Source organism: Chelonoidis abingdonii, chromosome 1, assembly GCF_003597395.2.
Source record: "Chelonoidis abingdonii isolate Lonesome George chromosome 1, CheloAbing_2.0, whole genome shotgun sequence".
Classification (NCBI taxonomy): Eukaryota; Metazoa; Chordata; order Testudines; family Testudinidae; genus Chelonoidis; species Chelonoidis abingdonii.
Window position 1 is genome coordinate 28,662,748 of NC_133769.1, and position 15,176 is coordinate 28,677,923.

A 15,176-nucleotide genomic window follows, 5' to 3' on the forward strand; every position below is an offset into this window, starting at 1 on the left:
AGAGGGCGGGCCCAGGTCCCTCCCTCTCCACTCCCCTCCTCCAAGGACACTAGGGGAGTGATTAAGAACTGGTTCAGAGGCAAGCAATAGCGCCCTGAACCTACCCCAGAGAAGAGAAAGCGCGAGACCCAGCAGAACAGTACCGGCAATTTGCCACAGTACTTAATCCAGCCATGAAGAAGTTCAGATACTTCTGATTGTTGTAGAATGCTATTTTTCTTATAGTTGGCATAGTTCTTTCCCATCCACTAATAACCAGGTTTATTGTGTAATTAGAAATCTTGACAAAACCTACAAAGAAAAATCCTGTGGAGAGCAACTTCACCAACTAGCATATGTGTTTGTATTAAATCTTTTGTCTGTGTCCATCAGTGGTGGTTTTTGTGACTAAAACCTAACTTAGGCTGATTTTCTGATTAAAACACATCTCATGTGGTATCTCTCTTTAATCTAGATATAAAAAACTTGTAATTGTTGAGTATGACATTCCGGGGTCCAATCTAGACCAGTGAGGGACTGTCATCTTTGCCCTGCAACCTGGGGTGCCTCACAGTGCTTTGCTGCTGTAGTTCCTGATCTGGGCCCCTCACAAACAGCATGCAGGTCACAGTCTGAGTCTCTCTGTATAGCTGCAGCCTGCCAGCACACTCCAGTCTCACACTAGTTACCACCAACCTTGGTTACCACTTGTAGGGTGACCCCAACTCACTCCCAGTCTGAAATTTTCCCCCCAAATTGGTATCTTGCACTGTCCAGCCCTCTCCTGGACAGTTCAGATATTTTAGGTCTGTTGTCCCTGTGAGGGGATCAATATCCAACAGGTTGCTACATTAAATGGAGTTACTCACACAATTTAGTTTAAATACAACACTGGATTAATTTTGATTTAAAGAATACAAAGTTTATTTAACTATAAAGAGGAAGTTTTAAGCAAGTACAAATATAAGGCATTAGAGTCAGAAATGGCTACAAGAGAAATAAGCATAAAATGTTTTTTCTAGTAACTAAAACTTAAACTAGACTTGGTTCAAGGTGAATTCCCTTACCACATGTTCCCAGTAGTATTGCTGACCAAATTCTCAGGCCAGGATCTGTTCTCTGTGTCAAAAGGCTGTTTCTTTTATCATCTTAAGTGAAGGTGGAAGAGATATTGTGGGGTGTTTTTTGCCTATCACTTTTATAGTCTAGTTCCCCTTTGAATGCATTGTCCTGAGGGTTAGATAAAGTTCATTCATGCTGTGAGGACAAAGACAAGGAGCCTCATGGTGAAAGAGGTTCCATGCTATTGTTTGCTAAAATGCCGATCAGTTTGTTGCTTTCCCACTTTCCAAAGTATGGCCACTTGACAGGTGCTTGCCCATCAACTTTGACACCTGATTTGAGGTGTCAGCTTGTCCTTTGTCTTTGAGAAACTGGTTTACTCAGACTTGTCTGGTAAACATATTTCAGACCTAATTTCAGTTTGTTTATAACTTTACATATAATGTTGCTATGCACTTTTCATCATGATATTATTGGCCAGTGAGTTATTAGTTTTCAAATGATACCTCACAATATTTTGTACAGAGATTATTACAGTAGTGTATAGGGTGAGAATACAGGGGTGCATTTGGTCACACTGAGTATTTCAAAATTTTAAAAAACTTCGTCCCGTGTTTCATAAAGGGAAGTGGTTGCATATGATGATCCTAGAATTCCATTATTTAATACGGATTTGGATAATTTGGAAGGAAAGCCACCACCTATTCTTCCTACAGGTAAGAGTAACAACTTTTCTGCAGTTGTTTGTACACTGTAAACAATAAAGTTTGACTTAACTACTGCTTTGAAGTTGTAACTGCTACATATCACACACATTGAATGTAAAAATAAATAAAAAGGCTACATTTGACAAAGTATCAAGCTAAAATGTTCAAAAGGATGTGCTTAAAAGTAGGCTCTTATATAAGTAACCTGATTTTTCAGAAGTGCGAGCCTTTGCTCAGCAGATCATATTGACTACATTATACTCTGTGTCTAGCTAGCTAAAGAATCAAATGAGCATATGCTTAGCATTAAGCATATGCTCATTTAAGTGCTTCACTAAAGAGGGACAGACATAGGCCATAATTTAGCAAAGCACTTGACCATGTGCTTGATTTCAAGCATGTGAATATTCACCTTCAACTTCTTTGGGACTACTTATGTGTTTAATTGAAGTTCAGTGGGAGACTGATGTGCTTTTAAGTGCATGCTTTAGTGTTTTGCTTAACTGGGGCTAAAAAGATAACAGAAAATGTTTAAAATAGGACTGATGACATGTTAGCAGAACAGCATCAGAAATATTATTTGTTAAAACTGGTATTAGTAAGTGTAATATTTGTTTCTAGGAGAATTAGTATAGCTTAAAAATTTAAGAACTTTTAACGTCAGGATTGTGTGATGGAAACTTTTGAATAAAGTACACAGCCAGCTATAACATATAGGCCTTACTACTTTACAATCCAGGGTTGTAGGAGGAGAGGAAGGCAGTCTTGAAATACCAAATTTTAGTGTGACTAAAAGGTTTTGTTTTTTTTTAAATAAAATTTGCTACATAAATAGTGAAACTTTACTTTTCCCATTGTAGGCAAACTCCATGTCTCACATCTGCCACATATGTGAAAGTTGTAGCATGAATTGACATTTCACAAAACATTTCCATGCTTGATAAATTAATTTTTTATTTCTTTAATTGTTTGAGCCCTTCAGCCCAATTTAAATAATACCCAGAGGAGGTATACTATATGTGCCAATTAACCTCTTCTTTCTTATGTAATAGAAGGTAAATTCAAGGCCTTGAAGATGGAATTCTCTCTTCCTCCATCCACTTACGCTACCATGGCAATTAGAGAAGTGCTAAAAATGGACACAAGCATAAAAAAACAGACACAGCTGAATACTATATGGCTACGCTGAACAAATGCTCTAAAGTCATGTAAAGATTTTAAGATGTAAAAGTGGTTTCATATTTACTTGTTCTGTGCAAACCTTAGTTTTGATTTTGAAGATTTGTAGTAAAAGATTTGTATTTTTTTAAGTTGTTTTTATTAGCTTCAATGATTATATGCAAAATGGTGTTAGTAAAAATAATAAAAATATTAGACTGGGTTTTTTTAAATGACCTTATTTAACTAAGGTGCTTGCGCTGTAGCAAAACCACATCTTCAGAAGAAATGGGCTTAGGACAGCAATTCCAGATCTTCAGTAATTGCCTTTCCAGAAGTACAGTGAGTATTCAACATGCTTTCATGAATTCAGCACAGAATAAAAATTCTTGCAAGCGTGCTAACATTACAGATGAGGAGTGCTAATTAGAGTAAGTTAGGGGATGACTATATTAAAGGAGTACATTTGTCACCTTGGAAGGCCAACAGCTTTTGCACTGATGTGGTAGAGGATTCTATTGGCAGAATTTTTCTTGCCTTTTATGTGATATAAACAATGTACATCTGTTTTTATTAGTTGAACTGTAAATTTTATTATAAAAATGTTTATGTGCATTTTTCCATCTCTACTACTACCTGTATCAAAGAACAGGTAATGAAAACAAGTTAACCAAAAAGCCTAGATGAGAGCTTGTATCAGCAACTAACTCCTTTGCACCAGCATATTTAGTGTGTCCATTGCTGGCAATGGATGAGCAAGGCAAATCTGTATCATGGCATGAAAGGATTCAAAAGCCATTCTAAAAGAATTGAGAGCAGTTAGGTTGCATTTTGACTTTATAATTTCTAAAACCAAACAAATAAGAAACCTGTTTGTGCTGCTTGTGTTAATAAATTATGTTAAATGAGACACTTTGCACTGTCATTTTTATAAAAAAATGAATAGGGTTCTGCATACCAACAATATGAAAATGTCAGTACCTCAGTTTTAGAAAATATGCAGTGTTGCCACCCACATATCCTGAGAGATCCTGTTTCAGTACAGAAATAAAAACCCCTCTGACCACACACCTCTAGTTATCACCTCCCACTGGAATCCATATGGGGTATCATCAAAGAAATATTTCCTGAATCCCCCCTTCTGACCTTCAAACAACCCCCTAACCTCTCCAAGCTCATCATCAAAAACAAGCTTCCCACAAATCAGGATACACCAACTCAAAAGCACCCGACCCTACCAGAGCAATAGATTCAAAACCTGCAGACATATCTCCACTGCTATAATGGTCAATATCCTCCACAACACACCTTTCAAGATCTATGGGTCCTACATATGCCTGTCACAACATGGGGTGTACCTCATCCATTGCACCAAATGCCCTAATAGAACTATGTTGGCCAGTGGGTCTCAAACCTGTTTACTAGTGTGGGTCACATATGCAGCTGTTTTATGTGGGCCCCATCCCTGCAATATATATGGTACCTGAATGGCCCTGAGGATGCCATATGGGCTGCAGCTGTGTGCTGATTGGGCCACAAGCGGCCTATGGGCCTTGGGTTGAGAATCACTGATGTATGTGAACTGAGACAATAATTACACTCTTGAATGAAGTCAAACAGGAAAATGATAAGACAAAAACACTACATCACCTATAGATGAACACTTCTCACAAAATGATCACTCTATATCTCACGTATCAGTTCTCACCTCAAAGGAAATCTGCACAAGACACTCAAAAGATGAGCCCGGGAGCTTAAATTCATAGCTTTGCTAGACAGTAAAAATCATGGACTGAATAGAGACACGAGTTAGGAATGGAATCAACAAAGTCTCTGTCCTTTGATGCTATGCAATATTTCAACTGGCCATTCTTGTATGCGGGGGGAATACTTTACCTTAATCAATGCTGTTTTCCTGTTTTGTTGAGTTAAACAGTTAGAGGTTTACAGTGCAAATACTCAATATACATTTATACCCTGGGTTACAGAGATTATGAATTAGATTGATTAATGCAGCATCCCACAAGCATTTTATAAAATCTAAACAGCATCTGAGGATGCTAACACACAAGTAAACAAGACTGGTTTCCAACAATGCAATTATAAGTGTTCAGTGAGGCCTGGGGCCTTGATATGAGCTGGTACCTGGTCTGCCAGCATCACAGTACCTACCAAACAGCTTGTTTCGAGTAAAAAATATAAACTTTTTTTTCTTCCTCTCAGGTTCGTAAGGAGCATTGACTCTGCTTGTATATCTCGGCCTGTCTTGAAATATGTTTTTTATTGATGCAGAAATTTAGGTGATGCATTTGATTCATATTTATATGCCCATTTAGGCTTTATACCATCAGTGTGTAGATGTTATGACAAATATTCTTGACATAAATTAGAAAATTAACTGTCAGCTTTATATTGATACCTCTTTTCTTTCTCTCAGGACAGACCATTTTGTTTCTTCCCATTTTTTTCAGATCAGGAGATCATTTAAATAATAAATTCATTTTTTAAATTTGGTAGCTTATGAGTTTACTTCATTATCTTCAGTCATATTTATCCCATTCTGCTACTTTATGAATATTAATAACAACATTTCAAAGCATGGTTGTCTAAAGTTAAGTATCCTAAGTAGCCTGATTTTTTCAGTTGCTGGTCACCCAGAATTACCCATGTAGACAATGGGAGATGAGGGAACTCTGCCATTACTGATCCAGACAAACTGAAAATAGATCCAAAGAATGAGTAATTCTTATCTGATTGGATGTCGATTATGCTATTTCTGTAAAAATAATAGTAAACAAATCTAAACCCTAAATAAGTATTTAAAAAAGAGACTATAGCACATTAATCTGTCCTCCTAGGCTAAATTAGTAGAGGGCAGATTCTCCACCCTGCCCATTTTTCTCATTATGCCTTGGACAGGCTTCAGAAGACTCTTGCAGCCCTCTTAACCTCAGCAGTGGCGCAGTTTAATTTACAACTGTGGCGAAACAGGCATATTGGGGCTCCACTTCAGATCCCCTCTTCCTTCACTTATACCTGGGATGGTAGGCAACTGGTCTGCCCTCTTTGTATGAGCACCATCTGCTAGCATTCTCCATATACTCTCTCCAGCCATTCTGAGGCCACTTTGTGCCACTTCCACCATGTACAGTGGCCGTAATGAACTGGAGAATCTGAGCCTCAAAACTTTCAGCTATTTTCTGCATGTAAAGCCCCCGTATACCATGGGATCTTGCTGTTTTATCTTTCTGGAGCCTGTTTTTTCCCTCCTCCCCCACCTATCATTGCATTTTGATGTGCTAGATCTGGAGATGGTGCAGATTCTTTTGGATGCCATGTGAGTTCCTTGGGTCTGGAAGGATGTTTTTTTGTATTATTTTTGGCTCTTCTGTGTGCCAAGTCCCCTGTGGTAAATATAGAGGAGAACCCACCTGTGCCTCAGTTTCCTGCATCTGTAATAATAGTGCTCTGCCCTTGCACGGAGAATTGCACCCACTCTTTTCTGAAAACATAAGAATGGCTATACTGCGTCAGACCAATGGTCCAGCTAGCTCAGCATCCTGTCTTCCAACAAAGCCTGTGCCTGATGCTTCAAAGGGAATGACCAGAACAGGGCAATTTATTGAGTGATCCATCCCATCATTTAGTCCCAACTTTTGGCCGTCAGAGGTTTAGACACTCAGAGCATGGGATTGTGTCCCTGACCATCTTGGCTAACAGCCATTGATGAACTTACCTATTGTTTTAACCCAATTATATATACTTTTGGCCTTCAAAACATCCTCTGGCAATGAGTTTCACAGGTTGACTGCATTGTGCGGAGAAATATTTCCTTATGTTTGTTTTAAACCTACTGCTTGTTAATTTCATTGGGTGACCCGTAGTTCCTGTGTTATGTGAATGCGTAAATAACACTTCCTTATTTACTTCCTGCACACCATTCATAATTTTATAGACCTATTATACTCCCCCTTAGTAATCTCTTTTCCAGGCTGAACAGTCCTAGTCCTTTTAGTCTCTACTCATACGGCAGCTGTTCTGCAGTCCCAATCATTTCTGTTGCCCAGGGCATGCACCAAGTGAGAGGAAGCAGGGGTATTGGTCCCCCCAATCAGTAGGGGCACAAAACTCTTCTGGGTCTGAGAGAGAGAGCACCACCAGCCCCGGGGAGAGAGTCAGTTCCTCCAGCTGCAGGGGAGGGGAGCACAGAAAGTGCCCATCCAAAAGCAGCCAAACTTTTATTCTTGTGTAACCCTGTTCCTCTCTGTAATCTAATTCTTGTGCATCTTTTTTGAGATGAGGGTGACCAGAACTTCATCAAGAATATAAGCTGGAGGCGTACCAAGGATTTATATAGTGGTGTTAAAAAAGACGGTTACTCACCTTTGTAACTGTTGTTCTTCGAGATGTGTTGCTCATATCCATTCCAGTTAGGTGTGCACGTGCTGCGTGCACGTTTGTCGGAGAAACTTTTACCCTAGCAACACTCGGTGGGCCGGCAAGTCGCCCCCTGGAGTGGCGCCGCTATGGCACCTGATATATACCCCTGCCGGCCGACCGCTCCTCAGTTCTTCTTGCCAGCTACTCCGACGTGGAGAGGAGGGCGGTGTGGAATGGATATGAGCAAACATCTCGAAGAACAACAGTTACAAAGGTGAGTAACCGTCTTTTCTTCTTCGAGTGCTTGCTCATATCCATTCCAGTTAGGTGATTCCCAAGCCTTACCTAGGCGGTGGGTCGGAGCGAGACGTTGCGGAATGCAAAGACGCTGAGCCGAAGGCGGCGATCAGTCTCTGATTGTGGATCAATGCATAATGGTTTGCAAAGGTATGGATAGAAGACCAGGTGGCGCACGGCACATTTCCTGCATCAGGAACATGCACCAAGAAAGCAGCAGACGAGGCCTGAAGCTCGCGTAGAGTGGGCGTTGAGATGCCGGCGTGACTTATGAGCCAACTAAGCAAGCTCAGATACATGACGTGACCCAAGACGCAGTGCTTGAGAGGAGATTGCCCTGCCCTCTCATACGTTCCGTACCGCGACAAAGTAGGTTGCGGTGAATGACGGAAGGGCTTGCGTCCGCTCGATGTGAACGCAGAGAGCCTCCGACGTCCAGGGTAGAGCTGTTGTTTCTCGTCTCGATGCGTGCGGCTTTGGACAAGAACACTGGAGAAAGATGGTCCTGGTTCACGTGGAAAGGCGGAGATGACTCTTGGTGGAGAAGCTAGGTAGGTCGCAGCTGTACCTTGTCCTTACTGGAAGACATACATGGAGGTCCACAGTCAGTCGTGGAGTTCCGAGACACGTAGGCCGAGAATGGCCGACTAGGAAACCGTCTTCCAGGAACAGGTACACAGCGAGCTGTGGCCAAGGCTCGAAGGGGGCCCATGAGCCTATTTAAACAAGGGTTAAGGTCCAGGTAGTGGGTAGGGGGCTTGACCTGAGGTTATAACCGTTCATAGCCCTTGAGGAAACCTGGAATCGGGTGGGAAAAAATGGTATTGCCATCTTCCCCCGGGTGAAGGTGGATAATGACGGCGAGGGGGGACTCGCAGCATGGAGATACCAACCCCTGCTCCTTGAGAGCCACAAATAATCCAAGATGGTGGGGGGTGATACAGGCATGTGAGCAGTGACTGCTGGGCACACCAGTAGCAGAAGCGCTTCCTTTCGCGATATGTCGCCGCGTCTGGGAGGGCATTCCTTGCTACAAGCAACACTGTTGGTGCTGAGGCTGTTCCGCTGCAGTGCAATGCGTTAACCAGCAAGGAACCATGCTGTCAGGTGGGGACTGCAGTCTGGGGTGTGAAGCCTGCCGAAGTCTTGCGTGATCAAGTCCGGCCACAGCGGTAGGGATCGGATCCGATCAGGGACAGGTTGAGCAGCTTGGAGTAAACAGTGATGTCTCGGCCCAAGCCGGCGCGATCAGGATGAGGGGCTTTGTCCGTGGATCTGATGCAAGACCGGGACGAGGGGAAACGTGGGGGAAGGGCGTAACAAAGGCGCTGACCATCGGGATCATGAAGGCGGTCCGACAGGGAGCCCGGAGACGACCCCTTTTGTAGGGACAGAAGACCTGGCATTTACCTGTTATTTTGGGACGCAACGGTCGATCTGGCGAAAGCCCCACCTCCGGAAGATTGAATGGAGGACGTCGTTCTGATGGACCATTCGTGTTGTGAGGTATCTGCTCAGTGATTGCGAGTGTTTCCGGATCCCGGGAGAAAGTGCTACCAGTTTATGGAGTGGGCTACCAGAAGTCCCAAAGCGGAATCGCTTCCCTGACACAGGGGACGATGACTTTGTGCCCCTCGCTGTTGATGCAATACATGGCCGTCGTGTTGCCGTGAATACTGCAACACAACGGGCCCTTAGGTGGCTGAGGATACGCTTGGCACGCCAGTGCCGTACTGCTTGAGCTCTCGGACATTGATATGAAGAGTCAGCTCTCGGGTGACAAAGGCCTTGGGTCGGCCGGGGCCCAGGTGTGCCGCCCCAGGCCCAGCGCAGAATGCATCCGTTGTAGGGCACGGAGGCTGGGGAGGAATGGAAGGGCAGGCCCCGCACACACCAGCGGGACACTTTCCGCCAGTCGAGGGAGCTTGAGAACTCCAGTGGATCAATTAGAATCAGTCTAAGCTGTCCCTGTTCGGTCGTAGACCGAGCGAGGCCAGGTGCTTGTAGCGGGTGCATTTGCAGTCTGGCGTTAAACTTTGCAACGAGGACACAATGCGGGCCATGTGTCTAGAGAGCAAGGCAAGTGGGCGGAGGTTAGTTGGAAACTCTGCAGGCCTCTGGACCGGGAGACTATGTCCTTAACCGGGTGCGGGCAAGTGGCTTGTCCGCAAGGATTGGGAGTACCAGCACTGCCCCGATGATTCTATTACTTTGCGTGACCAGTGTGGACTTGTCCAGATTGACGACCAGGCCAGACGTTTGCGAATAGCTCCTATGACATGGGCTGGTTGGACTTTGGCCTTTGAGATTCCCTGATAAGCCAGTCGTCGAGGTAAGGGAAAACGTGTATTCGACGGTCGAGGGGAGCGGGACAACCCGCATACATTTTCGTGAAGACCGGAGGGCTTGACGAAAGCCCAAAGGGGAGGACGGTGAACTGGTAATGAACTTGATTCCACCACAAAGCGCAGATACCTCCTGTGGGGAGGTAAATTCAAATACTGAAATCTGCGTTCCTCATGTCGAGAGCAGCGTAAATCGCCGGGACCAGGGAGGGAAATGTGCGTTCCCCAGGCACACATGCGGAACTTGAACTTCATTGAGAACCTGTTCAGCTCGCATAGGTTAGGATGGGCCGGAGGCCCCTTTCCTTGGGAATCAGAATAACGGGAATCGAGCATCCCTTGCCCTTTAGCTCCTCGTCACTTCCTCTTCAATGGCTCCGATCGATAGAGTCTGTGGACTCCTCAGAGGAGTTGCTCGTCGAGAGGTCCTGAAGGGACGGGGAGGAGGGGGCGGAAGAGGGAGGCGGAAGAATAGAATTGGAGACAGGTATCCAAATTCACCGTACGCAGGACCCAAACGTCCGTATTAGCTGGGACCACGCCGGTAGGAACGAGGAAAGGCGGTTGGAAAATTGGAGCGGATCTAGGAGAGGGAATTAGTACACTGCTCTTGGGCGCACGCTTCAAAAATTGACTTGGTCCCATGACTGGCGGGACCGGCATTGTTGCCCGCTAAGAGGGAGGACCCTGACCCGATCTGCCGTCTGCGTGGATGTGGTACGAACCTTTCGTCTGCGGCCAAAGTCCTTGTCACGGACGAGGTGGGGGGTAGGGGCGGCTGGGGGCGGGAGGCGAACGACCGTCTTTGAGTTGAGAGGTATGCAATGCCGACAGTGAGCGCTATTGATAACCCGGTTATCCTTTCAGCTCTGCAAGTCTGGATCTGTCTTTTGCGAGACAAAGACCTTCCTGTCATGGCAAGTCCTGTATGGTGTCTGCAGCTCAGGCGGTAGCCGAATTACCTTGTACTATGATATGCGCCTCATGGCTATGCCAGAGGCGACCGTTCTAGCCTGAATCTGCTGAGTCCAGCCGAGGCTGCAGTGAGTCTTGCAAACGCTTTCCCCTCCTCGAGAGAGGCCGTGAACTCCGACGGGAGTCCTGTGGGATCAAGCTCCGTGAATTTGCGACCGCCTCTCCAGGTGTTGAGGGTATCGGCTTTAAGAGGTTGCTGGGTCGCCACTGCGGAGGAAGCCCTACAGCACAGTAAATCTTTCGGCCCAACAAGTCCATGCGTTTGGCCTCCTTGGACTTTGGCGCGGGGGCTTGTTGGCCGTGGCGCTCCCGCTCGTTGACCGACTGTACCACCAATGAGCAAGGGGCGGGGTGCACATACAGGTATTCATAACCTTTGGAGGGCACCATGTATTTTCTTTCCACCACCCTGGCTGTCGGTGGAATGGACGCCGGAGATTGCCAGATGGTGTTGGCTCTGGCTTGGATGGATCTGATAAACGGGCCATGCCCTGGTAGGCGTTTCCGCTGAGAGAATGCTGACCACTAGGTCCTCCACCTCAGGGACTTCCTCCACGGGAAGATTGATATTTTGGGCTACGCGCCGGAAAAGATCCTGGTTCGCTCGCATATCGATAGGGGGAGGCCCTGACGAGGATGTGCCTGCTACCGCCTCATCCGGGGAAGATGACGACGACAACCCTGGGACGAGCGGGTCCTGGAGAGATGCTTCATCCTGGTGGACCTCCGCCTCCGGAACATCGTGTTGTTCTGGAGCCTGCATAGCACTTGCCTCCGTATCAGCAGGGGGGGGGGGGGTCTACTGAATGTGCCCTCAGGTGCCCAGTGTTCAGAATGACTCGAGCGTGATGGGCCCGTCGGTTCACCCTGGGCTTGGTGGTAGGCCCAGGGTGTCCAAAAGGACCACTGCGGTGGCCCCTGGTCCTGATGGGTCTGAGTGTCTGATCCCCCATAGGAGGCGCTGTCCGCGTACGGGAAGCGGACGTGTGATGGGATGGCCACGCGGGAGCTGAAGCAGACTGGACCAGATCTTTGTGTCCATAGTAGCTGTCCCTGTGTGGTGCAGGCGAACGGTACCGGAAGCCGTGGCAGTGTGGAGAGCGGGACCGGGACCTACGACCAGCGCGGTGCCGGGAGGTCGACCGGTGCCGAACATCGACATGCCTGGATCGGCTACGAGAGGTTCAGCGGTGCCGACGGTACGACGGGGACCGGGACCTCATCTGGTGCCGCGAGTGCGACTGGCACCGGGATGGAGAACGGTGCTGGGACTGCGAGCAGCGTCGGCATCGTGAGCGATGCCGGGATCGCGATCGGTGCCGGAGCTGGGAACGTTCACGGGATCCCAAACGAGATCGGCGGAGCTCCTTGGTGCCCAGGGACGATGGTCGCACCATAGCAGGTTTGCCCAGCGACTGGATGACCTGTACCAGCGGTGCCGGGGGTTGAGGCAGCTCAGGCTCTGTAAGAGCTATGAGGTCCCGCGCCGTGGAGAAGGTCTCCGGCGTGGACAGTATGACGAGCTCTACCACAACGTGGGCCAGGGAGCTGGTCGGCACTGGACTCGACGGCTCCTGAGAGCCCGGAATCAACGGTGCAGGAGCAGGCGGTGCTGCGGCAGTTGCGGTGCCGGGTGGTCTGACCTGGAGCTGCGCTCTAACTGTGGTGTGGCTGAAGGTACCGCAGGAGCCATGTGTTTCATGCTCCTCGGGGAGAGCGAGTGGCGCCGGCTGGAGGACTGGGCTGGTGACGGGAGGTGCCGAAGAGTCTTCGCAGGTGCAGGAACAGACGAAGCACTTGTTCCCGGTGCCGGAGACGGTGCCGAGGATGGAGGAGTTAGAGCTGCCTCCATCAAAAGTTGTTTTAGGCGAGAGTCCTGCTCCTTTCTGGTCCGGGGCTTGAACGGCTTACAAATACGGCACTTGTCCGACAGATGGCCCTCGCCGAGGCACTTTAAACAGGAGTCATGCGGGTCTCCTGTGGGCATCGGCCGACGGCAGGTCGCACAGGGCTTGAAGCCCGGCGAATCGGGCATGGGCCCCGCTGCCGGGGGAGGAGAAGGGGCAAACCCCCGATCCTCTTAAACTATATACACTAACTACAACTATGCTAACCAGTAATTAATAAAGAACTAGAGAAAAAACTATGTACACTAAAAAGCTAAAGCACGAGCGAATCGCTAGGGAGGTGGAGATCAGCTAAGCTGCGCTCCACTGTTCCAACGACCGACACGGGCGGTAAGAAGGAACTGAGGAGCGGTCGGGCCGGCAGAGGTATATATCAGGCGCCATAGCGGCACCACTCCAGGGGGCTACCTGCCGGCCCACCGAGTGTTGCTAGGGTAAAAGTTTCTCCGACAAACGTGCACGTGATGCGCGCACACCTAACTGGAATGGATATGAGCAAGCACTCGAAGAATATTTTGTTTCATTATCTATCCCTTCCCTAATGATTCCTAATGTTCTGTTTTTGAGTGCCACTAGACATTGAGCAGATATTTTTAAAGACTCATGCACGATGACTCCAAGATCTTTCTTGAGTGATAACAGCAAATTCAGATCCACTATTCCGCATGTAGCTTTAGGGTTATATTTGCCGATGCGCATTACTTTGCATTTGTCAACACTGAATTTCTTCTGCCATTTTTGTTGCCCAGTCACCCAGTTTAGTGAGCTCCTTTTTTAATTATTTGCAGCCAGCTCTGGACTTAACTATTTTGTACAGCCATAGTTTTACTTTTATATTTGAGGGCGCAGTTCCAGTCAGGCCAATGGGGCTGCATGTGAGGCAGGCAAATTCTGCACCTGCCATGCGTCAGGAGGGAGGCACTGCCCATGATTTTGATGCATATTGTCTGCTAACTTTGGCACTTGGCCTGAGGCTGAGGGAGCTCTGATCATCAGTGGATAGCATCCAGCACCCACCCCTTGCAGAGCCTGCAGCTAACTGGAAAGAGGAGTTGATTCCCCGTACAGCTCCCGTAGGGCCCCAATCCTACCCACCTGCCTCCCATTGACATCAATGGCAGCAGGCAGGCAATAGGATTGTCAGGTGTATGGTTTTCGACTGGAACACTCAGTCAAAAAGGGACCCTGATGGCTCCAGTCAGCACAGCTCTGGCCCATTAAAAGTCCAGTTGGCAGTGCAGGCAGGTTCCCTACCTGGCTCAGTGCGACATCTGGGAAGCTGCTGGTATCTCCCTTTGGCTCCTAGGTGGAGGGATGGCTGACGGGGGGCTCTGCTCACTGTCCCCGCCCCCTACTCAGCTGCTCCCATCGGCCAGGAACAAGAACATTGGCCAATGGGAGCTGAAAGGTAGTGACTGCAGGCACTGGCAGCGCACACGTGGTCACACCTCCACTTAGGAGGCAGAGGGTGATACCAGCTGCTTCCTGAGAGCTGCTTGAGGTAAGCACCCGTCTGTGCCTGCACCCCTTCCTGATCTCCAATCTCCTGCTCCAACCAGCACCTCATCCCTGGCTCCATTCCAGAGCCCACACTCCCAGCCTCCTGCCCCAGCCTAGAGCCCCCCTCCCACACCCTGAACCCCTCATTTCTGCCCCAACTGGAGCCCTCACCTGCCAGCCCAAAGCCCATACCTCTCCCACATGTCAACCTCCTGCCTCAGCCCAGAGCCCCCTCCTACACCCTAGCCCAGGAGTCAGCAACCTTTCAGAAGTGCTGTGCTGAGTCTTCATTTATTCACTCTGATTTAAGGTTTTGCGTTCCAGTAATACATTTTAATGTTTTTAGAAGGTCTCCTTCTGTAAGTCTATAATATATAACTAAACTATACTATGTATGTAAAGTAAACAAGGTATTTAAAATGTTTAAGAGTGCCACTGAAAATTAGCTTGCATGCTGCCTTTGGCACCCATGCCATAGGTTGCCTACCCCCGTCCTAGCCCCACCCCAGAAGCCAAAACCACAGCCAGAGTCCTCACCTCACAAACCCCGTACCTCAACCCCCCTTACCCCAGTCTGATGAAGTGAGCGAGGGAGCAAAATAGGAAAGGGGATAGAGTGAGCGCGGGTCATGGCCCTGGAAAAGGGGCAGGACAAGGGTGTTCAATTTTCTGCAAATAGAAAGTTAGCAACCCACCCCACCCACAAAGCTTAATGAGGTGGACAGGCCTCCTGAGCCGGTGAGTTTACAGCAGTATGAAGCAATGCGCGGCCTGCTTCCTCCCCGCGCCTGGGACTCGGAGACACAGCGCCGGGCTCTCAGGTCGGAGGCATGTCGCCCCAAAACCGAGGCACCAACCGCCTCTTA

At 47.8% G+C, this 15,176-nt stretch overlaps 1 protein-coding gene across 5 annotated transcripts in view; it reads left to right on the forward strand.

Annotated features, from left to right (window-relative positions):
• PUS7 (pseudouridine synthase 7) overlaps positions 1-3,812 on the forward strand; it is a 51,201-nt gene extending 47,389 nt beyond the window's left edge. For all 5 annotated transcript variants that reach the window (XM_032787342.2, XM_075064691.1, XM_032787340.2 and 2 more), the window contains 2 exons: positions 1,666-1,757; positions 2,801-3,812. In XM_032787342.2, the coding sequence (XP_032643233.1) occupies positions 1,666-1,757; positions 2,801-2,937 (229 nt within the window). In that variant the 3' untranslated portion in view covers positions 2,938-3,812. The remainder of the gene's footprint in view (positions 1-1,665; positions 1,758-2,800) is intronic.
• Positions 3,813-15,176: the final 11,364 nt, after the last annotated feature.